Source organism: Sorex araneus, chromosome 5, assembly GCF_027595985.1.
Source record: "Sorex araneus isolate mSorAra2 chromosome 5, mSorAra2.pri, whole genome shotgun sequence".
In the NCBI taxonomy this organism is placed as follows: Eukaryota; Metazoa; Chordata; class Mammalia; order Eulipotyphla; family Soricidae; genus Sorex; species Sorex araneus.
The window spans coordinates 8,304,388-8,327,924 of NC_073306.1; the positions used below are offsets into that span (position 1 = coordinate 8,304,388).

A 23,537-nucleotide genomic window follows, 5' to 3' on the forward strand; every position below is an offset into this window, starting at 1 on the left:
ATTTTCTTATCTGTAAAGTGTCTGGAGCCACGAGTCCACAAGGGAGAAGGTGGCTGTGAGAGTCCCATGATGGAATGCTTACAAAGTGGTTTGCAGAGTGCCTGGCGCATGGTGACTGGGCATGAATAGTCTGTGCTCTTTGAATTGCAAACAGGAGAAAGCTGTGCCAAAGGACACAGTGAGTTATGGACCAGAACTTAGGCCTTTTGATTCCTGCCAGCTGCTCTGTCATCCCTATATTTAGCCAGATTAGAGATTGTTAGTGTCTAGAGCGATCTTCGGGACAACATCGGCTCCATTCAACGAGCAGATTTCCTCCTGCTATAAGACTCTGAAGATTTCTTTTTGCACCATGGACATTTTAAGGCTTTGGATAAAGGTGCTACACCTTTTCTTGGGACACATGAAAATGAGTCTTGGGAAAATGCCTTGGATTTTAAAGGCAATCATGTACATGGATGCCATGTATTCCCTATTGTACATAAGACACATATTATAGATAGATCCATAACTAAATGATGGTGAAACATAATTTTCTTTCCAAATCATCATGATATAAACAGTTACAGTGCTGTCCTTTATTGGGTGTCAGTCATACAGTGTTCCAACACTCATCCCTTCACCAGTGTCCCCAATTTCCCACCACCAATGTCCCCAATTTCTCTCCTTCCACACTGCCTCTCCTAGTCTGCCTCTACTGAAGACGCGTTTTCTCTCTCTCTCTCTCTCTCTCTCTCTCTCTCTCTCTCTCTCTCTCTCTCTCCTTCTCTTTATTCCTATCTCTCTATCTCTCTGTCATTGTGGATTGTGATACAGGTACTATAAGCTTATCATATATATTCCTTTATGTAGTTTTAACACTCAATTCTTGTCCAGAGTGATCATTTCTAACTGACATTGTCATAGTGGTCCCTGCTCTATCCTATTTGCCCTCTTTCCCTCCCCCTGCCACTTGTCACAAGTTTCCAACCATGGCCAGTTCTCCTGTCCCTCATTTCTATTATCCATAGGTAATAGTCTCATACATGTTTTTTATATTCCACAAATGAGTGCAATCATTCTATGTTTGTCCCTATCCTTAATGACTCATTTCACTCAGAGTGTTACTCTCCATGTCCATCCATTTAAAAGCACATTTCATGATTTCATTTTTCCTAACAGCAGCATAGTATTCCACTGTGTAGATGTGCCATAGCTTCTTTATCCAGTCGTCTTTCTTGGGCACTCAGGTTGTTTCCAGATCCTGGCTTTTGTGAATAGCGGCACAAGAAACCTGATTGCTATTGCAGGCAAAATGGCAGACAGTACTAATGTTGTTTTCTACTGAGATTAGTTTTCTACACTCATAGCTTAAAGAAACGCATCATTGTCAATGTGGGAACTGGTGAAAATAATTTCCCCCTTCTGCAGTTCATGGAGAGCTTGAGTTCCACCCAAGAATGCCCAGTGGTGCATCCACCCCCCTATGGAAGCTGTAGAGCTCTATTGGCCACGACCTTCTCCCGGCGCATGTTAGTGCTGCTACTGAAGGCTGCAGTGAACGTGGAAAATTAAAACAAATATGCAGGTTGATCTCCCCAGTTCTGCTCGCCACCTCTGCTTTGCCCTACAACAGTGCCGTGCTTGTATCCGACTGTTTATGTATAAAACCTTGGAAACTTCACTCTCCCCTCCAAACACAGTGAAAAACAGTCTCAAATTCTGGATGAATTTTGCATCCAACCAGTGGAGGCTCCAACAAGAGCTCCTGAAGCTCGACTTCTTCCCAGGCTGATTCCTCTAGTGACCAAAATGCTTTTCTTTCTTCCGGAATGCAACGTGGCTTCCAGTCTCGCCAATTCTGCCAGGCAGCACAGCTTGGAGATTCCATCACAAGGGAAGGTGGACTGAGGGCTGAAAGGCAGCAACCAAGCTGTGGTTCCTGGCAGGGAAAAGAGTCAGAACGCACATGGTGCTTGGCCCTCCTGCCACCTTGGAAAGCTGTAAACAGTGTTGCACATCCTGAGCCAGACAGATTAGTATGGGGAATAAGGTGCTTGCCTTGCTTGCAGTGAAGGCTGTTGCAAACCCCAGCACTGCCTATGCTTCCTCAAGTCAGGAGTGACCTTGGAGCACAGAGCCAGGAATAGACCTGGACACTGTGGGATGTTCCCCTCCCTCCGCACACTTCTAAAGCAAAGGAAAAGAAAGAAAGAAAGAAAGAAAGAAAGAAAGAAAGAAAGAAAGAAAGAAAGAAAGAAAGAAAGAAAGAAAGAAAGAAAGAAAGAAAGAAAGAAAGAAAGAAAGAAAGAAAGAAAGAAAGAAAGAAAGAAAGAACGGAGGGAGGGAGGGAGGGAGGGAGGGAGGGAGGGAGGGAGGAAGGAAGGAAGGAAGGAAGGAAGGAAGGAAGGAAGGAAGGAAGGAAGGAAGGAAGGAAGGAAGGAAGGAAGGAAGAAATCACTGTCATCCCATTGCTCATCGATTTGCTCAAGCAGGCACCAGTAACGTCTCCATTGTAAAACTTGCTGTTACTGTTTTTTGCATATCAGATACACCACGGGTAGCTTGCCAGGCTCTGCCGTGTGGGTGAGATACTCTCGGCAGCTTGCCGGGCTCTCCACGAGGGGCGGAGGAATCGAACCCGGGTCAGCTGCGTGCAAGATGAATGCCCTACCTGCAGCGCTATGGCTAAATAAATTTGCAACGTTTCCCACATTCCATCCCGCCTCCTCTCCTGCCCTCGGTGAAGGTGCAAGCCCCTTGAAGTTGAGACCAACTCATCCGGGCTGCTCTTGAAGGCAGATTTTTTCCTCTCCCGTGTTTAATGAATGCGCCTTCTTAAATGCAAAGGAAGCCAGCCTTCCAAGGGACACCATTTGTGGCTGTGTTTATGAGAAAAAGATTAATATTCCACTGGCCCAGTCTCTTCGAACACAGCTTCAGCCTGTGGCTGACTTTTTATATCTGCGGCGGCAGCCGGCCCGAGTGGATTTCAACTCCGAAGGGATAAGCAATGAGGTCTTTTGGATTCCTTTAGCTCCTCACATTCTTCCCTGCTGGGCTATTTTTTTTTAAAGGTTTATTTATAGCTATCTAAGACGTTTTCAGGCCTAACTCTCACTGTCCCAGGTACTGTATTAATAGAGTCGTCAGAGGATTTATTATTATTTTTTTTAATGTCATTTTGGAAGGTCTCCGCAATGAGCTCATCAGAAAGCAAACCTATTGGGTAACTTTTTGACATAGATCCCAGCCTTAGGTAAAAGGAATGTATTAAAACTCCCATTATACTCGCGGGCTTGCTGGGAGAGCTTGCATTTAAGCCCCATGAAATATAATGCAAGGGGATCTCGCCAGGATATTGAAGCGCCGAAGCCAGGAATGAAAGGCGGGTGGGAAGCTGGGGAAGGCGGTGACCTTGAGGCTTTGTGACTCTGTCCTGAGGTGCAGTCCGTTCATGCCTGCTGTTTTAATGGCCTCGGTCATAGCAACCGAGAGATGGTACATCTCGGTCTGGTATTTCAGCCCCTCTCCCCCAGGAAAAGAAAGATGTATCCCTTTAGAGGTAGGGGTAGAGGACAGAAGCTAAAAGCAAGGGAGCACTTCTCTGAGCTTTATCGAGGAGGCTTCCAGGTGCCTGGCTTCTGGGTCAATCCATAGGCCACAGACTCACAGACAGCGTGACTTCAAGTCTTTTTTATTTTATTTTATTTTATTTTATTTTATTTTATTTTAGTGTGTGTGTGTGTGTGTGTGTGTGTGTGTGTGTGTGTGACCACTTCATTCCATTCCTTCCAGAGGGAAATGTGAGCCTGTCTCTGAGATCTGGAAGTCTTGTTAAGTGGAATGTTGGTTGTCAAGACTACTGGGTGTAAAGGGATTTGACCTTCAATTGGCTGCAGAGGTATAATTGGGTGGTTTCACACAAAAGTAAATTGTTCAAATGTGAAATCAGGAAAAAACAGGGAGTTTCAGAAATGAGACTTGGGCAAAAGAGAGATGACTTTTTTTTTTTTTCCTGCCTGGGGTGGGATTACCTGATTTTTCTTTCTAAACATCAAAGAGGGTGACTCTCCCATCTCTCTGTGTGGGTGTGAATTAGACTGTGAATGTATAAGTCTCTTCTGTGGAGGCCACTTAATGTGTGGGACCTTTGGTGGGACTCTGCTTAGAGCCCAGGATGTCTCGGGCATGAATAATTGAGCAAGGGGGCCGGCAACAAAACCAAGTCTCCAAACACTAGCATGACACTGTGTACATGGTTCGTTTATGCAAATGCCACACTTTGTTCTCAGCAGGAAGTCAGACATGGAGAGATTACGGATTCCACAGTGTGAGGAATTCTGCCGCTCCTTTCTAAGCAGTGAGCTGGTGTCTCAGTAAACCTGAGATGGGCTCGGATCTGCCTTCTCAGCCATAGATCCTCTGTTCTACTGTACAATGATGTATCGCGTGCAGAGCCGATTTCTCAGATGCCATTTATTACCATGAGTGGGATAGAGGGCATTTGCATGGCACAATGTTGATTTGAACACATAAAACTAGGTGTGTGTACTGTGTAAATCATTTACGTTATGGACAGTTAAGTAAATTTTCAAAGGAAATTCCACTGCACCCAAATCATTGCCACATATGCTAATTTCAGACACTGGCCCTTTCTGCTGATATTGGATCCTTTTATTGTATAATAGCTAAGAGCTGCTTTTGGAGTCAGGGAGACTTTCTGGGTGAGCAGTCTTGCCTTTCTCTGTTATTTACCTATGTCTTAAGTGGAAATAATTATCTACTGACTTCATTTGTTTTTAAACACTGCATATTATCTCTCACGTAAATTTCCTAGGGTGGTGCCTTGTACACCATTAGTGTTGAACAAATATTAACCATCCTTATCATTGTTATGCTTACAAAAGAATCTAACTTTATAATATCTGTCTGTACTAACTTATTCTAAGTGTTACTAAAGGAAAACATTAGAGTACAATATTTAAACCGAATATCAATAATTAACCCCCCCCTTTCAAGTAAAATTATTGTGACCTATCATGGCTCACCATACTTAATTCATCATAATTATTTGTGGCTGTGGGGCCATACCCAGGCGTGATCAGGACTTACTTCTGGCTCTGTGCTCAGGGGTTATACCTGGGTGTGCTTGGGGGACCACATGCCCTGCTGGAGATTAAACCCAGGTTTGCTGTGGACAAGTTGAGTGCTTTATCCTCTGTACTATCTCTTCAGCTCCTTTCTTTGCTTTTTCAAGTTGACTGCTCTTACTCCCTCTTTCTATTTTTGTGTGTTTGTGCTGATGTTCCCCACATGCTATACATTTTCTCATAGTCATTCAACAAACAATGATGTATCAAGCACCATTTTGTAGCGGGACTACACTGGCAGTTTTCTTTGATGGATTTGACCTTCCAGTCCCAGTGTGATTTAATTTCAGAAGCTTTGTCAATACCCAGTTGTCCCAGCTCATAGCACAGGAAATAGAGGTTCTTAGAGTTCCTCTGAGAGATACTGTCCCCTCAAGGGTAGGAGAAAGTATAAATCGCTCTTCTCTGGGCCCAAAACAAGATACTCTAAATGCTGTCACTTTTATAAGGTCAGGATATTTCTGTTCTTCAAAATAAGAAGAACTCCATTCTCAGAAGGAAACATTTCTATAAAGTCAGTTCTAAGTGGCTTGAGTAATGGTACGTAATTCTAAGATCAGTCAAGATAATGAAATTCTTCTGTGCTAGAAGCATTCCTGAGTGTGTCATAGAAAGTAAATTACTTTCCAGAATGAATGAGTCCATGTGGTGATTGGTTTGTGAATCATAGAAAGAAAACTTATGTATCACGATGGGCAATTGAAAACTCTTAAGTCTGTAATCGGTTCCTTTGTCTAACGACAGGCTGGGTCTGTCGAAAGACAGTACCTGTACTGATGAACTTAGTAGTGGAACCCCAGGGGATCGTGGGTCAAAAGGAGGACTCCAAGTGGAGACAGACAGACTTCCTTCTAACTATGGAGGTGACATCAACCTCTGAGTGAAAGAATTAGCATTTCTACACCATTTGCCACCTTAAGCCTTAGAGAGGGTTTCTATAGATGTATTCCATAACCCAACTGGATGAAGTCATCACCAATGTTCGGTTTTACTCCCACTTAAAATATCCAGTAGCAAGCAGAAGTGGCCAAAATACTTCTACTGATATCACACAAGATACAAGTCACTAGTCACTCGGCTCAAAAGTTCTGTTGAAGGTTCCTTGCATTATCCATATGTCATGAGACAGCCACTAAAACAATTACCAAGTTATAAATATAGACAAAAGCGGCTTTGAAACATTCTTGAAGAATTGGAAAGCATGCAGTTACCTTCGTGAATGATTAACATGAAATGACTTGATAGCAATATGATTTTTTAAGTGTTTCCTCTATGCCAGGAAATTTGTAACGTAATAAAATAGTTCTTAATAAAATGCTTTTTTACTTAATGAAATAGTTACCTATTTTTTTTGTTACTTAATAAAATAGTAACTCTGAAAGTCTTGTTTTTTACTGAGAAAAGCTGAAATTCAGTGTCTACATCTACTTGACATTATTAGACAGTGTTAGAACCTGGATTTGAACCTCTAACTTGGAGCTGTTTGCCTTCCCACATTGTCTCCCACTGAGGAAAGCGCTCACTTTAAGGGTTCTTGTGTGTATTTAGTCATCCTGTTTTCATGGAGTCCCTGGGTTCAGATGATCTGGGAGAAATGCCAGCCAACAAAATGGGACTGGTCTCTGCCTACTTACACTGGAATGGAAAACTGGTAGAGGTGAATTATTGTGGATAATTGTGAATAGACATTAGGCCCCAAACACTATTCTTTAATTTAGAGGATACTAGGGCTGCAGCTATAGCACAGCGGGTAGGGCATTTGCCTTGCATGTGGCCAACCCAGGTTTGATTCCTCCGTCCCTCTCGGAGAGCCCAGCAAGCTACCGAGAGTATCTCGTCCACACGGCAGAGCCTGGCAAGCTCCCCGTGGCTCATTAGATATGCCAAAAACAGTAACAACAAGTTTCACAATGGAGACGTTACTGGTGCCCGCTCGAGCAAATCGATGAGCAACATGATGATAGTGACAGAGTGACAGGGGATACTAGTGTGTTACCTTTCTAGGAAGAGGCGGTTGATGCTCATGTGTAGTCAAGGCGAGAAACACTGACTTTGGGGCTGGCTCATAGCAAGCCCTTGCTGAACTGTGGTTTATTCCTGAGTGATTCATACTAAGAGATGCAGTATTCCAGCACCCTGTCCTTTCCCCTCATATAGAGGCAAAAACTACCCTTTGCCTTGGGTAGTTGGTACCTCGTGCTTTTATTTCTCCCTCTAATCTCACTGGATGTCTCTGTCCTTTCTCCACAGGTGACTGAAGGCCATTGGAAGTGGGGCGGTGTCACGGTGCAAGTCAACAGTGCCTTTTTCACAGGCATTTATGGGATGTGGAACCTGTACGTCTTCGCTTTGATGTTCTTGTATGCTCCATCACATAAGAACTATGGAGACGATCAGTCTAATGGTGAGTTCTAATCGCATTAGCACGACAATGCAGGAGAAATAGAAGTAGGCATTGGTCTATATCAGATTTCAGTAGCGAAAGTTCTGGGTTCACCAGAAATTTTCCTATGAGTGTTTCCTAAGACCAGGAGTTAGCAGATGAGCACCCCTTGGGGCAGTGAAACTCTAGGACAAAAAGGCAATTCTTGTTTTGTTTTGAGTTTTTCTTTTTGGATCACACCTGGCAATGCACAGGGGTTATTCCTGGCTCTGCACTCAGGAATTACTCCTGGTGGTGCTCAGGGGACCATATGGGATGCTGGGATTTGAACCTGGGTTGGCCGCGTGCAAGGCAAATGCCCTACCCGCTATGCTATCACTCAAGCCCCCCAAAAGGCAATTCTTAAAGAAAACATCATTCTTTAACTTTTGCAATCCATTGAGAACTATTACACTTAAGTCTGATGCTCCAGTTTAAATACACAGATCATGTTTCACACCTCAGTTGTTTTGAACAAAATGATTGATGGAAAATATGCCGCATATCAAGAGGAGTGGGACTGGGCCCTAGGACTTAGAAAGGGCACTGCTTTATTTTTCCGTAAGGATGTTTGTTGACAGCTATACAAATCAGCAGCTCTCCCTGGCTCGTCTCCTTCCTGTCCTTGAGTGGTCCTCTATGCTGTCTTCCATGGGGATGCTGCAGAAAGAGCATGACCAGTCTGGTTATTGTAAAGACGAAGAAACTGAGGCTCAAAGAAGAGGAAAAATTGCCTGGGAAGCCCTTTCTTCTCTAGTGGCAGGGGGAAATGGATACCACCACCCTGGCCAGTATTCTAACATGAGTAGACTGGTCTCTGTCGGGGTCCTGGCCAGTGGCCCCAGGCACACTGGAGCATGATCCCCCAAAGTCACTGGACTTACTCGCTATAGGATAGGGAGTGGGCAGGAGAGAAGCCTGTGCCCTGACCCTCCACGCACCGCAGACTCCAGCCGCTGAGAAAGAACCACCAGAGGGGGGAAAGCTGGTGGTCAGTCAGCAGCCCACATTTATTAGTTCTCACACAGGGAGTTTTATACATACATTTCAGGAGGCAATCCACATGGATCACTTTTACCTCCTCAGGCTCAGTACAGATGTTATTTAATGATTTATATCTCCTGTTCTCAGGACCGGGTGTATCAGCTCAGGCAATTGGTAATTGTCAGGTCCCTCATCCTCAACCAGAGTGCCTACGTGTGTGGAGGGCTGGAGCAAGCCCCTGGGCTCTCGTAAACAGGGCCAGCTCTTTGCTTCCAGTGGCGGGGCAGTTGATCAAAGTCTCAGGCTGGCTGCTGAGACCCCAACAGTCTCATCGTGCCTTATTCTTGGAGTGCTTGCTGTTCAGTTCTGTACTCGTCCTTCTCTTTTTCATACTTGCTTTATCCTTACTGCACACATCGATACGGCTCCTCCACCCCCAGCCCCCATACATGACGTTCTTTCTCCAAAGCCCGTGCCCTTCACTCCACCTCAGAATAGAGTTGAAGGCCAGGAGGACTGGCTGTCAAGGGTTAGCCTTGCTTATAGGAAGTGCTCAGTAAGTAGGAGATGAATGAGTGAATTGCAGAGTCTGCCCCCATCTGGGTCTGGTGAAACTCTGCCTGCCTATGAGCTCTTTAATAAGTGCTTCCTTCCCCTTGGAACCTGCTCTTGATCTTCTGGAGTCTAGCAAATTGCACGCAGTAGAGGTGCCACAAGATGTTGTTAGGGTTCAATTAACGTTGGGTTAGTTGGCATCAATGAGGTTTCTATGGCAGGACCTTTTAATGTCTTTATTTTTTAATATTTTTTAAATTTTTAATCGCCAGGGATTACAGAGCTACAAAGTTATTCATTAAATTTCAGGCATACAATTTCTAACATCAATCCCTTCATCAGGGTCCACTTCCCTCCACCAATGTCCCGTTTCCCTCCTGATCCTCCTGTCTGTGTCTAGAGAAGGTACTTTCCCCCCACCACACCATTGCCTAAGTCGTGTTTCCTTCTCTAATTTATCTCCCCACTCAACTCCCACCTCCTGTCTCATGGCAAGCCTCCTAATGAAGCACAGTTCTCCTGCTAGTCTTTTCTGCCTTTGGAATTTCGTTATTCCCTTACAAAGTTTCTTCATGTCCCACATACATATGAGACCATTCTGTGCCTGTCTCTTGCCCTCTGAGTACCATGCCACTCAGCATGGTACTTTCCACAGAGTGATCCGAATACAAAGACAGCCCAGAGATGGGGAAAACTTTTTAATGTTTTTAGTGTATTTATTTCTAGTGTACATCTTCTAGAACAGGTGGGTGTAACAGCCTTTCCCAAATGTATTAAACCATTTGGCCCTAACACCATTTTCCTGGCTGTGTATCTTTCGGAACTAGTGCTAAAGAATATGTACGGAGGAATATGATTACATTTTCATGTGATGGAGTTTTGGGAAAGTTTGCCTGTTCCTCCACTCTTGCTGGAAGACTCACCTTCTTCAGGGCAAGGAAGGGTTTTTACAGTTTTTGAATGGAAGGGAGTCAGCAGTAGCACTGCATGGTAGTACCCGTTGTTCATCGATTTGTTCGAGTGGGCACCAGTAACATCTCCATTGTAAGACTAGTTGTTAGTGTTTTTGGCGTATTGAATACGCCCCTGGGAGCTTGCCAGGCTCTGCCGTGTGGGCAGGATTCTGTACCTGCGTTCAGGAGTGATGCCTGGTGGTGATAGTTGGGGAGCCATATGCAGTGCAGGCGTTGAATAGGGTCAGCCATGCTTTAATCCTTGTCCTAGTTTTCTGGTCCCCGTGTTGGTTCCTAAAGGTGTTTTTTAAAGTGTTGAATCAACACTGTAGCACTGTCATCCCATTGTTCATCTATTTGCTCAAGCGAGCACTAGTACCATCTCCATTGTGAGACTTGTTACTGTTTTTGGCATATAGAATACACCATGGGTAGCTCGCCAGGCTCTGGCGTGCGGGCAATATACTCTCCATAGCTTGCCGGGCTCTCCGAGAGGGACGGAGGAATCGAACCCGGGTCAGCCGTGTGCAAGGCAAATGCCCTACCCACTGTGCTATTGCTCAAAAATGGAAATATGAGCTTTCAGTTAGCTCTTGTATTTTTCAGACAGGCATTACGCTGTGGGGAGTGGTCAGGAGGAGGAGGATGGCAAGGGCACTGGAGCAGGTCGGGGAAGGGGGTCTGCGATGGGCGTCAGGGGTACAGAGATGGTTTTGGAAACTGGATGTCTGGTACCACATCTGCCCCTTCGGAGCCAGAGCTTTTGGACAATGGCTTTCTGCCTTCCTGCTCCAGCACATATAGGGGAAAGATTTCATGCCAGTTTCAGGTTCATCTCCGGCCTCGAGCTCTAGGCAAGAGCCGACTTCTGCTTCATCTGCTCGCAAGGCCAGACCTTGCCCTGTCTGACTTCCTCTCTGGAGAGCTTGGGAGCCACCCTTCTCCTTCCCTCTGCTCAGTCTTTGGCTCTGCCTGGAGAATGCGGGGTCTCCAGCGGCCCTTCCAGCACACCGGCAGGAGAGAGTTCTGGCTTTGCAAACAAAAATCTTCACTTCATGTCATGGCTGTCTTGTTGGACATTGACTGAAACCACATGGCCCACTCTGTCTTCGAGTGGATTAAGAAGTAACTGTGTAGTTTCTGCCTTCCCAGGAAATACCACCATAGATCAGTGACTTGCCTGGCTGAAATGTTGGAATGATTATGCTCATGGTGACCCGAGACTGGCCCAGACTGGCCCCAGCGTCTGTATCATTATATGTGCTGTGTTGTGTCCACATAATGGGTGTCAGTGTCCTGGTTGCTTATACTACGTGACCAGTGGCAACCCTCTCATCTCTATCGTTCCTACTTTAAGTGATCCTTTTATGTGGAGGTTGGGGGAGGGTCATACCCAGCATTGCTCAGGGGTTACTCCTGGCTCTGTGCTCAGGAATTAGTCCCAGTGGTGCTTGGGGAACCATATGGGACACTGGGGATCCAACCCAGGTTGGCCGGGTGCAAGACAAGTGCCCTACAGGCTGTACTATCCCTCCGGCCCCATGATTTCTTCAAAGGTCCTTTCAACCATGGTTCTCTCTCTCTCTCTCTCTCTCTCTCTCTCTCTCTCTCTCTCTCTCTCTCTTTTGAGCCACACCCAGCAATGCACAGAGGTTACTCCTCTCATGCACTCAGGAATTGCCCCCGGTGTTGCTCGGGGGACCATATGAAATGCTGGAAATCGAACTCGTGTTGGCTGCGTGCAAGGCAAATGCCCTCCCCGCTGTGCTATCACTCCAGCCCCATGGTCTCTTCAGCAAAGGACACCTTCTGTCCCATGGTGGTAGTCGAGAGGAGCAGGGAGCATTCTGTCACTGATTTTCACAGTCACCCATACCCAGCTTTTGTGGACAGTAGGAGGCCAGCGTCATAGCCCGCAGTATAAAGACAGAGAGACAGCCTCTCTTCCAAATTATAAGGCCCAATTTGTAGGAGGTAGGCAGCTCCGGACTCCCGCACCACCGCCTCCCTCAGACACCAGAAACCTGGCAGTTGAGAGCGACCTTCAGTCCAGTCCCCATCGGAATTCTGTGGCTGTTGAAGACACGGAATTGTCATCCCGTAGGCAACCACAGGACATATTCTCCAGCTCCCTTGTCAAGCAGCACTTGAAAGTGGAGGTGATGCTTATGGATTGTTACTGTGGCAAGGTTGTGCCCTGGCATTTAGCGTCCAGTGATGTGCAAATATCCTGCAGAGAGCTGGGCAGCCCTGACTAGTAGAGAACCGTCTTCTTCCAATTGCTCTTTGTTGGGTTTGTTGAGCTCTTGTTGGTTTTGTGCCTGCAAAGACACATTTCCCGGAGTTCGTGCAAGATCTGCCCCCTGAAGGCTGGTACCGCCTCGCACCTGGGACTCATCCTTCAGAGCCAGAGATCTACATTCTTGGCTCCAGACCTTAGAAGTGAGGTTTGTTGAGATCTCATTGGGTTTTTTTTGTTTGTTTAGTTTTGTTCAGGGTTTTTTTTTTTTAATTTTGGGGTTTTGGCCAAACCCAGCAGTACTCAGGTCTTATTCCTGCCTCTGAGTTCAGGTTTCACCCCTAGCTAGCTCCGAAGACCACACAGGGTACTAGAGATTGGACCCAGGTTGGCCATGTGCAAGGAAAATGCATTAGCTGCTGCGCTATCAATCCTGCCCATCCCGCCTTGAAAAACACTCTTGTTGGTACAACACGCAGTGGTATTCAGGGCTTACTCCTGGCTCTGTGCCCAGGGTTCACTCCTTCAGTGCATGGGGGACCACATGTGGCAGTAGAGATAGACCGCAAACAAGCTCCTTACCCACTGAGCTATCTCTCTGGCCCCTGGGAAACACTCATGTAGCTGGTTGAGTGTGTGGGACAGACTATCGAGGAAGCCTGTGCTGCCCCTAAACATGGACCCTCATGACTTAGGAGGGAGGCGGGTCCATGTGCCCAGTGGTGATGCCCCTACAGTCATGAGAGCCTGGCAGCTCCCTGTGTCCCGTGCTTTCCCGTGGGTTGTCCCGACATGGCATGGACAGGCTGCCTCCTTGCTGGGTTCTCTGATCACTTTCCTTCTCCGCCCTTTTGTTTCATGTCTCTCCCTGGACCCCGGGGCCCTAACCCTGGGTCCTAGGCATGATGGAGCCCTGGCCAGGATTTCAAAGCTCCCTGGGGAGAGAGCTTTTGGAATGTCATATGGAAACCTGGCAAATGAATGCTCGGGGCCACACGATGTTTTTAAATTCTCCAGGTCTCTGGCTGGCATTCCCTCTCCTCCCCCAGCCTTCCCGTACTCCTTTTCCCTTCCCGTGGAAAGTTTTTATTTTTAAATTGGCTTCGATCCCTCTCTCCCTCACTTCTAAGGGCCGGAGCCAAGAATGTAGATCTCTGGCTCTGCAGAATGAGTCCCAGGTGCGTGGCGGTACCGGCCTTCAGGAGGCCGATCCTGCACGAATTCCGGGCAACGTGTCTTTGCAGGCATTTTCTGAGATTGCTGAAGCCGAAGGAGCTAAGGAGCAAGAGGGATTCCTGGGGGGATGGGTTCATGTGGGGAGGCAGAGAAGGGTGCAGGGAGGGCGAAGAGAAATGGCAGGAAGGCATGGCCAGTGGAAGCAAAAATCTTTCCTTTCTTGTTTTTTTGTTTTGTTTTGTTTTTGCTTTTTGGGTCACACCCAGCCATGCACAGGGGTCATCCTGGCTCTGCACTCAGGAACCACCCCTGGTGGTGCTCGGGGGACCATATGGGATGCTGGGAATCGAACCCGGGTCAGCCAAGTGCAAGGCAAAAGCCCTACTGCTGTGCTATCACTCCAGCCCCTCCTTTCTTCTTCTTTTTTTTTTTTTAAAAAAAAAATTTAATTAACTTACTTATTTTGGCTTTTGGGTTTACACCCAGCAATGCTAGGGGGTACTCCTGGCTCTGCACTCAGAAATTAAGTTCTGGCGGTTCTTGGGGGACCCTACAGGATGCCAGGGATTGAACCCAGGTTGGCCGTGTGCAAGGCAAATACCCTCCTCACTGTACTATCGCTCCGGCCCAGACCTTTCCTTTCTGACACCGGATTGGAGAGAAGGCAGGAGGAAGCCAGTCCTAGAGAGGACTCATTTCCGAAGAGCATTCTTTGTCCGTGTGTCTGCTGCTCTTTGATTGTGTGGACCAGAAGTGACCCTTAAGAAGGCACCACAGAATGTGGGTACTTAGTCCTGCACCCGCATAGCAAATTATGTGTTACCCAAGAAGTGTGTTGTGTGAACCTTGCACTAGGGAGCTGGTAGGCTGGTTCAGGAGACAAGATTTCATCCTCTTTCTCCTGAAAGGCCGGTGAAGTAACACGTACAGGACAACCCCATGCCTGTGCGTTTTCAGAGACGGGCACTGCAGGAACTCGGGGTTCTGACTCTGTAATCGCAGCAATGCCACAGATACATCAGTCATTTTACATGCACATTTGCAGCATCCATGGCCCGTGGATGTGCGCATGCTCATTTATTCGTGTACATGTAAGTGCAAACCGCTCTGCATTGTGTGCATACATGTACATACATGTATCTATGTGAAGCTGGTTTGGACTCCTTCCACCTTGACTTAATGTTCAAAACCAAGAATTTAGTGATTCACATCTCGTACATATCTTATGCATATATGTGCATATGTAGATAAAATAATGTTATGTGCGTGTGTGCGTATGTCAGACATAGCATAGAATTTGGGCGGGGGAACAGGGCTTATACCTGGAGGTTCTCAAGGGGACCAGGGCGACCTGGAGATGGAACCCTGCCCTGTGTATGTGAAGCATATGCTCTGCCCATTGAACCATCTCTCTGGCCCCGTTTCAACCTGTTTTTAATTTAGCAAAGATGTTTCATGCCCAGCCCCTTTTCTGCTTGCCTCTCTTACCCTCTTCGACCCACGAGTCACTCTGGAGGTTGCCCAGGCAGGGAGGAAAGTGCAGTGGCTGAGGAGCGACAGCCTTCACTCAGAGCACAGGCCCCGTAAAGGGGAGCAGCCGCCCCACCATGCACACATGAGAACCTTCCAGAACCCATTAGTCACTCACCAGATCACATGGGTTCAGCAGCGAGGGTATCTTGAAAGGCAGACAGTTCTCCATCCAAGCTTTTCCTTCTGTGGTCTTTGGTCTCTGGGATGCGTGCCGGGCCTTAGGAAAATAGGTGAGAGATGGAATTCCTGACTGGAAGTGACGAAGGGGACAGAGGGTCTAATTGCCCACTGGTGTGTCTTTCTATTGCTATTCACACAAAATGTCTTCTGTCTGACCCACGCATTCTACTGGAAGCCACAACAGCAAGCCCGAGGGCCTGTCTCGGTAGCTGTTCACTCTGTGGGGCTGTTTCCAGAAGCTTCTGTGTCTCCTGTTGCTTGTGTCTCTGGGAAGGTGTTGACACTGCCAGAGTTTGGTTTGGGCCCCAGGCACAGGACAGTGGCTTGTTTCATTGAGGTGATTCCCAGGGTTGGTGTTTGGGTCCCCACAGCCCTGCTCCCCATGGCTGGGTTGACTTCAACGGGGTATTCCAGAGTCGGGATCGAGGGTCTTCCCACCAGGGCTGGAGCCAGATACAGAAGGGGTCTCTCAGCCTGCCCTGTGTCCTCGTGTCTCTGGCACTTCCTGTTCTGCTCTTGGCTTTCATGCACTTCCTCCCTCCAGTCCCCTCTGGAGCCACCATCACATTCTTTTTGGTGTTTGCTTTGAACCACACCCTCATGCTCCGTGGTCACCACCAGTGGGTGCTGGGGTTCCCACATGCGCTCCAGCCTTTTGAGCTATTTTCCTGACTTCCCAGGACCTTCTTGGAAAGATCCTTCTGCTTCCTAAGTGTTTGTTTTGACACCTGGGGAGGCCTTAACCCCAGAATATTTCTTCTTTGCATTCTAGAGGCTCGGAGTCCAAGATCCCCAAATCCGCAGGATTAGTTTCTCCCGGAGCCTCACTCCATGTCCTGTGGACATCCATCTTCTCCCACAGTCTCCGGAGCTCTGGGTGTATCTGTGTCCTGATCACTCCTTAACAGGGACTCGGGTCTTATTAGATTAAGGCCTACCTCAAGACTGGCTTAAACCATTTCAGTGGGATATGGAGGAGAACAGGAGAAGGCAGGATTGAAGATTCCTGAATCCTGTTTCCTCAAGGCTCCATCCACCCTTACAGAAAAGAATCCCCCAAAGCTCACCCATGCCAGGGTGCACCTGTTTGCTACCAACGGGTTTGTCCCTGAACACCACTGGGGCTACCAAGGCTGTTGTGTGGGCCTGAACCCAGCTATGAGCAGGGGGTACCTGAGTCGGCCCTGTACCAGGCAACTCTCACTGGGTGTGTTAATGAGCATTTACAACAAAATGAGATATTAGGTTATCCTTAGACAAGGAAACAATCAGTCATGAATACCCCCCAAAATCATTGTTCTTAATTTTTTTAATATCACTAATATAGGAAGGAGTAAACAACATGAGTTCTTCGCATGAAAATAATTGAGCTTTACAAATATCACTCACTCTCCTTGTTTTTCTCATCCAAGTGAGGGACTTAAGTGCAGAGTTATGAGCTTACTTATTTTGAGCTTAGCTTTGCAGGCACATAGAATGGGAAGTACATGAGGAAGTAGAAAAAGTTCCTCTGAAACAGAACGAAGTCAAGAATGTTATAGAAAGACCATAAACTTTGGAGGTAGACTCAGATGGTTTGGGATCTTGACGTCAGTACCCTACGTAGGGCCCCAAGGCATCCTGTAAAGTCACGGAAACTCTCTGAAGTCACATCTGGTATGAGGTGTTGCAAGGACAGAGTTAGGCAACCATCATACACCGCAAGCTCCATTCTCTCCCAGATTCTGTGGAACAGTCTCAACGTTGCCATAGCAATTTAATTTCTCACTCTTCCTCCCACCCCGCCCCACCCCCTTCTCTCATTCTTCTTCCTTTCCCTCTCTCAGTTCCTATCCCTCCCCTTTCCTTTAGGACCATACCCAGAAGTGCTTAGGGGTCATTCCTAGTTCTGCTCAAAAGTGACCCCTGAGCACTATAGCACTGTCATCCCGTTGTTCATCAATTTGCTAGAGTGGGCACCAGTAACGTCTCCATTATGAGACTTGTTGTTACTGTTTTTGGCATATCAAATACACCATGGGTAGCTTGCTAGGCTCTGCCATGCGGGCAAGATACTTTTGGTAGCTTGCCGGGCTCTCCAAGAGGTACAGAGGAATCAATCCCGGGTTGACTTCGTGCAAGGCAAATGCCCTACCTGCTGTGCTATTGCTCCAGTCCGACCCCTGAGCAATTCTTCTTTCTCCTAAGGTAGGCACAGAACTTCTGGTGACTGCCATTGTTATGCTGTCAGCCCTAGGAATCGATGTTTTCCCTTACCTCCCATGGTGCAACTTCCTGGGTTGCCAGAATGGTTAAGATGGTTAGAATAACTACACTCCTGTGGGTATGCATGTAGACATGGGCCTGTTGACAGTCCTCTGAGATTAGATCTGAGGCTGGAGCTGGCTCTTTTTATCTGCACTGGAGCTGGGTGTTTCATCGTTAGAAATCAGCATTTCGTTGATGGCTGATGAGCTGAGCTGGTCTGAGCTGGTCTTGACCCAGGAAAGCCTTATTGTCAACTAGAGAATTCTCTCTTCCCTAAAATTTGCTTTCCCCCTTTAGCCTCCATTCCCCCCAAATAAGAACCATCACATGTTGGAAGGAGAGGTTTCCCTTCCGCCCCCATCTTGGAGGGGAGGAGACTTGGAGCTGTTTGTGTTTTGAGCAGGAGCTCGGAGTGGTGAGAAGAACAGATGGAGCAAGACCTTGGCAGAAGTAGGAGTTGATGGAATCGGAGGCATATGGAGGGGTCCCCCCTCTTGCGAAGCTGTTGCCTGGTTCCCACATTCATTCCCTAAAGGGGAAAAGTTGGCTGTCATTCCAATAAAACCACATGGGAATCTTAGATTTTCCCTAGCCTGGGTCCCATTGATCTGGATCCTTATCCCAGCTCTGCCACGGGAAGCTGGATCACATTACAGAAATTAATTGCCTCTCCACGCCTCAGTTTCTTCACATCCGAGGAGGAAGTACAGGGCACGCTTAGCCCCTCCAATGAATGTGATAATGCCTCTCAGGAATCCTCTTAATATCGACACACTGCTGTTGTGAATTCTCAAATTATCCCTCATCAGATAAAAATAAAAAGCCAGCCGATGCTGAGCAATTAATCTCTGGGCAGTTCCTACAGAGTGGTTGCATGTCTCTATGTAGGATGGTTAACAGTCTGATCGGCTATTAGAAATGTGACTGTTTACTATGAGTCTGCATAGCCTGAAGGTTGAAGACTGATTCCAATGTCAGAACTTACCACCTTGGGCCTTGGGCACGTTACTCTAATCTCTCTGTGACCCCTTTCTTCCTAATAGGATGGGAATGATGCAAATTGCACCTCTGGCAGAGGACTGGTGTGAGGAAGGAATGCATTAGCATCTGTGAGGTGTTGGGAATGGTGTCAGGTACATTGGAAGCACCATAGGATAGGCTCCTTGTGAAAATAAAGAATCCAAAATAATGCAGGCTGTTTCTTCAAGAGATTGGTAGGATTACACACACCTTTGCAAGGACCTGCCTCTTGCAGGAATTAGCATCTGGCTCAACACAAAACAAAAAGTAGGTTTTCCATTCTGGTATCTATTCTAAGAGTCCTGGTGAAAGGATTTCCTTAGGCAAACACTTTTGGAGGGATCAGTGAGTTTTTTGGGGTAGCCAGGATTCTCTTTGAAACTGTGAGGACTAACAAGGGCACGCAGATCCTGAAAGTGGCTTGGAAATTTGGGTGGCAAGAGAGTTATCCAAATCCCAAACCAGGGTTGACTCGGAAACTTGAGACCTCTTGCTTGACTGAGAAGTGTACTAGAAGTCACAGTTCAAAGGATGTGCAGTCCGTCACTGGGAGACGGGCTCAGTATCCAGGTCCAGCATCCCAGGGGAAACCCCCCAGCCTCACTCTGTGCCCTTAACCGCCCTCCACCCTGACCCCAGGATGGATGAAGCCCTCGTTCTCCTTCGTATCTTCTCTGCCCTGGGACTGTGGCTTGGACGAAGAGGAATTGTCGAACCCAGATCCGAGTGATAGTATAAGCCTCCCGGCCTGACATTCCACCAATCCTGCGTCCGTGGCTTGACCCCCAGCACAGACCAGAGAGTGAGCACAGAGCCAGGCGGAAGTGGTCCCCCCAGACCATACTCAATAAATGAGTAAGAGCCTGTGTTAGGGTCTGGAGTCACCCCGCCCCCCCTCGAGGACAGAGAACAGAGCCGATAATGCAAATGACACAGCGAGCTTTATTGTTCCAGCTCGCTGGGGTCCAAGTATCCGCCCCGGGTGCAGCGGGTTTCCACAAGAACCCCGAGCACTAGCTCCAGCAAGTTCTTATCCTTTCCTTTGAGCAAGCAGGCATTACTCAACAATTTTCTATTACCTATAGAGTACATATTTTTGTTGTTGTTTTGGCCCGAAACATCCAGCCTACTTCCTGACAGTTTTGTTCCGGAGACCTAATCTCATTCCGGGGACCTAATCTCTGACCAAAAGCATCTGGTTTTTCTGCTTTAACACTTTGTGACCCTCCACCCGTGTTTACCAGAAATGAGCTAGTTTCTTGCTCCTGGGAGAGGCCTCGTCACTCAGAGGCCCCGGAGCCTGTCATGGCAGTGCTCCGACTCAGCGGGTCCTAACACCTGCCCGTTCTTAGATGTCCTCAGTAGCCGTTCACAGCCCTGCTCTAACCATGACCGCGTCTGAGGAGAGAATTGCAGGCCAGCGTTTATGATAAGATTGACTCGAAGCACAGAGCACCAGAAATGAGTCTTCAAGGAAAAACTCCCCCTGGGTGGCAGGCTTGGACACCGGCCAAGCAGCGTCCAGGATGTATGGATGGGGAGAGGGTTGGAGGCACTGGGGTTCAAAAACCATCAGATTCATTGACGTCAGGAGGGATTCTTAAACTAGTGACAGGATATTCGTCCCAAGGGAAGGGCCAGAGTGATGCTTGAAGTTTTAAATTCTAGTTTGGACTCCCAGTAAAAAATAGTGCTTGCTTATTTAACTGGGTGTTGTGAATATTTTGACCGCAGGAAGACAGGAAGTCATATGAGCACAGTATAAAAGTAACCAAATGTAACTGGAGCCTTTTACCGTGGACACCCCAATGCACAGATAGACGTGTGCAAGTGCATGCCCACCAATATTCCATGTCCATGGGCTCGCCTTCAGCTGGGCATGTAGCCACTCGTGTCCACGCAGTCTCTGAACACCACCGGGTCTCCGCATTGCCCATTTTCCCTTTCTTCGTTACTGAGACTTGAAATAACTTTAGGCAGTAGCAGAAAGTTCTTTTTCCCCCTGCCCATTGAGAAAAGGTCATCTTATTTCATTTGAGGGGAGGACCATCTCTGCCCCTGGGTTTCAAAACACTGGCATTATGTCCAGACTCATGGGGACAGAGAAAATTCCAGAATGCATGCCTGGTATTTTTCTTTCTCAAGAGAACGGCCCTCATTGCTCCTAGGTGTATTCCAGTGAGGAATCTTTCTGGTAAATAGAGATAGGTCTTGTCCACCTTGACAGGGCAGAGGTCCTTTGCAGACTGCACAGCAAGTGTGTATCTGTGTATGCATGCCTTCCCCTCCTATCACATCTCTCTGTGTGTGAGGGGGCTGGGGTGCTGGTTCGGACCCCGGCATTGGCCTGGGAGTCGATGGAGTTAAACCAGCCTTACTCTGGCCACTTCCTGCCGTGTCCTGTACCTGCCCCCTCACCTGGGCCAGGACCCAGATTTCTCTGTGGATCCCGCTGAATGAAAGTGTGCCTGCCCCAGACGGCTCCTCCGAGAATTAAATGCAGTCACCTATGAGTGAAATGCGTCAGAAGGAGAGGAACAGATAGAGCATAACGGCATTCATTTGTGGCATATAAAAATATATACATAGTAGAAGACTATGTATATCCAAGGCCAGGGAAAAGAGGGGCCAGGAGGACTGGTCAGTGGTTGGAATCTCTCACAAGTATGTGTGGCGCGGAGGGTAGATAAGATAGAGAAGGGACCAGTATGACACTAGTAGTTGGAAACGATCACTCTGGATAAGAACTGAGTGTTAAAAAGTAGGTAAAGGGATAGACATGATAACCTTTCCGTATCTGCGGTATCTGTCTTGCAAAACACAGTGCCCAAAAGGTGTGTGCGTGTGTGTGTGTGTGTGCATGTGTGCGCGTGCGTGTGTGCGCGTGTGTGCATGTGTGTGTGTGTGCGTGTGTGCGTGCGCGTGCGTGCGTGTGTGTGTGTGCGTGCATGTGTGTGTGTGCATGTGTGTGTGCACGTGCGCACGCGCGTGTGTGTGTGTGCGCGTGCGTGCGTGCGTGTGCGTGCGTGTGTGTGTGCGTGCGTGCGTGTGCGTGCGTGTGTGTGTGTGCGTGCATGTGTGTGTGTGCATGTGTGTGTGCACGTGCGCACGCGCGTGTGTGTGTGTGCGCGTGCGTGCGTGTGTGTGTGTGTGTGTGTGCGTGTGTGTGCGTGTGTGTGTGTGTGTGTGTGTGTGTGTGTGGTGGGGGGGGCGAGACAGAAAGAGAGACAGAGAGGTGCCTGCCATAGAGGCAGGGTGTGGTGGGGGTGGGGGTGATGGGAGGGACCCTGGGGACACCGGCCCTGGGAAATGTGCCCTGGTGGAGGGATGGGTGTTGGAACACTGTGTGACTGAAACCCAATCATAAACAGCTGTGTAAGGGTCTATTTCACAGTAAGTCAATTAAAAAAACAAATCTTAAAAAAAAAAGATGGCATCTCCTAGAAGCCCTGGATAGTGTCGGGCACAAAGGAAGCCCTCATTAAATGTTAATAATTGCTACAAATAATATACAGGTGAACTGACACTTCTTTCTCCCGTGAGCATCTCTTCCAGGGGAGGTAAAACAATCATGCCATGAAATCACGCCCAGCCTCTGGGTGAAAGGTTGAATTAAGCCCTAGTTTTACGTGGGATGGGTGTAGGTTTTCTCCTTCCGGGGTCAGGATGTGGAAGAGGTCGGCTGCCCCCGGAGTGGTCCAGCTCCCAGCTCCCGCTGCGTTCACGTCTAACCCCCAGCCCTTGTTTCAGGCGACCTGGCTGTGCACAGCGGGGAGGAACTACAGCTCACCACCACGATCACCCACGTGGACGGACCCACCGAGATCTACAAGTTGACGCGCAAGGAGGCCCAGGAGTAGGGGGCTGCCGGACCCCGCCCCCAGCCCCTCCCATCAGAGGGGCGGCCGGTTCCGGAGTGAGCTTCCCCCCGTGCAAACGACCACTCCCGTCTCTTAGCTGCGGTGGCTTGGACCAGGGATGGAGCCTTGTCAGTTTGCCTCCCGCCCGGGGCGTTCGGAGCAAGAGTCCTGCAGCCACTGACGAATCGTGTATCATAGCGAAGTCTCCGGTTGGACACTGTTCTCTGTGCTGTTGTTAATTAGTGACATAGTAACATCTGTAGCAGGTGGTTAGGAAACCAAATGTGTTGGGGGTGGTCGGGGCCAGATGGGATTTCTACAGAGTGGAATATTTGACTCATTTTCCTGTTTTTAGATTCTAGGATAGATTTTAACATCCTTTGCAGCCCAAGAAAGACTCAACGTCACGGGCTTCTCACTTGAGTTCGTGACCGAGTCTTTGTTCTCCTATTTATATCACCAAGTAGCCTATTGCAGTAATATTTAAGTTGTCCATACATCTGTGCCCCTCCTTTTCTTACAACCCGAAATGAAGTAACCGAATTTCTTGAGTCGGTCTCGTACACCAGGGGCATTTCAGCTTTGAAACCAAATCTGTGTATCCGATACTAACCAGTCTGTTGGATGTGGGTTTAAAAAAAAAAAAATTATTTGCTAAACTCCCGAGTAGGATTTATTGTATTAAATGGCCTTTGGGTCTGAAAAGCTTTTTTTTAACCTCTTGCTTAAAATGTGTTTTCTTTTGATAAGACTCTTCAAACAGCCTCCGGAGTTTATCCGATCATTCAAATCAACCTGTCTCTGCCAATATGCAGAGGCTGCCTCAGCCTTCTGCCCAGCCCAGCGCGTGTGGATTCTTCCGAGATCAGGCCCATGGGGTGAAGAGAGAGCAGGGAGGCGATTTTTGGAAAAGTGAAAATATTTTGCCATCATATCAGAATGTGTAGTAGAGGTGGTATCTTCTCTGTTTCTGGAACCGGGATAACGTTTTCTCTCCTGGCTATTTGGGCTTCCTCCGGGTTGGTGAGGATGGCAACAGAGGGAAGAGTTATGGTGTAGCTGTCTGGGCTGGAGCAATAGCACAGCGGGGAGGGCGTTTGCCTTGTACGTGGCCAACTCGGGTTCAATTCCCAGCATCCCATAGGGTTCCCCGAGCACCGCCAGGAGTAATTCCTGAGTGCAGAGCCAGGAGTAACCCCTGAGCATCGCCCGGTGTGACCCCAAAAAGCAAAAATT

At 47.8% G+C, this 23,537-nt stretch overlaps 1 protein-coding gene across 1 annotated transcript in view; it reads left to right on the top strand.

Annotated features, from left to right (window-relative positions):
• Positions 1-23,018, top strand: part of WLS (Wnt ligand secretion mediator) — a 126,009-nt gene extending 102,991 nt beyond the window's left edge. The window contains exons 11-12 of the mRNA XM_055140493.1: positions 7,383-7,536; positions 22,192-23,018. Of these exons, the coding sequence (XP_054996468.1) occupies positions 7,383-7,536; positions 22,192-22,301 (264 nt within the window). The 3' untranslated portion in view covers positions 22,302-23,018. The remainder of the gene's footprint in view (positions 1-7,382; positions 7,537-22,191) is intronic.
• Positions 23,019-23,537: the final 519 nt, after the last annotated feature.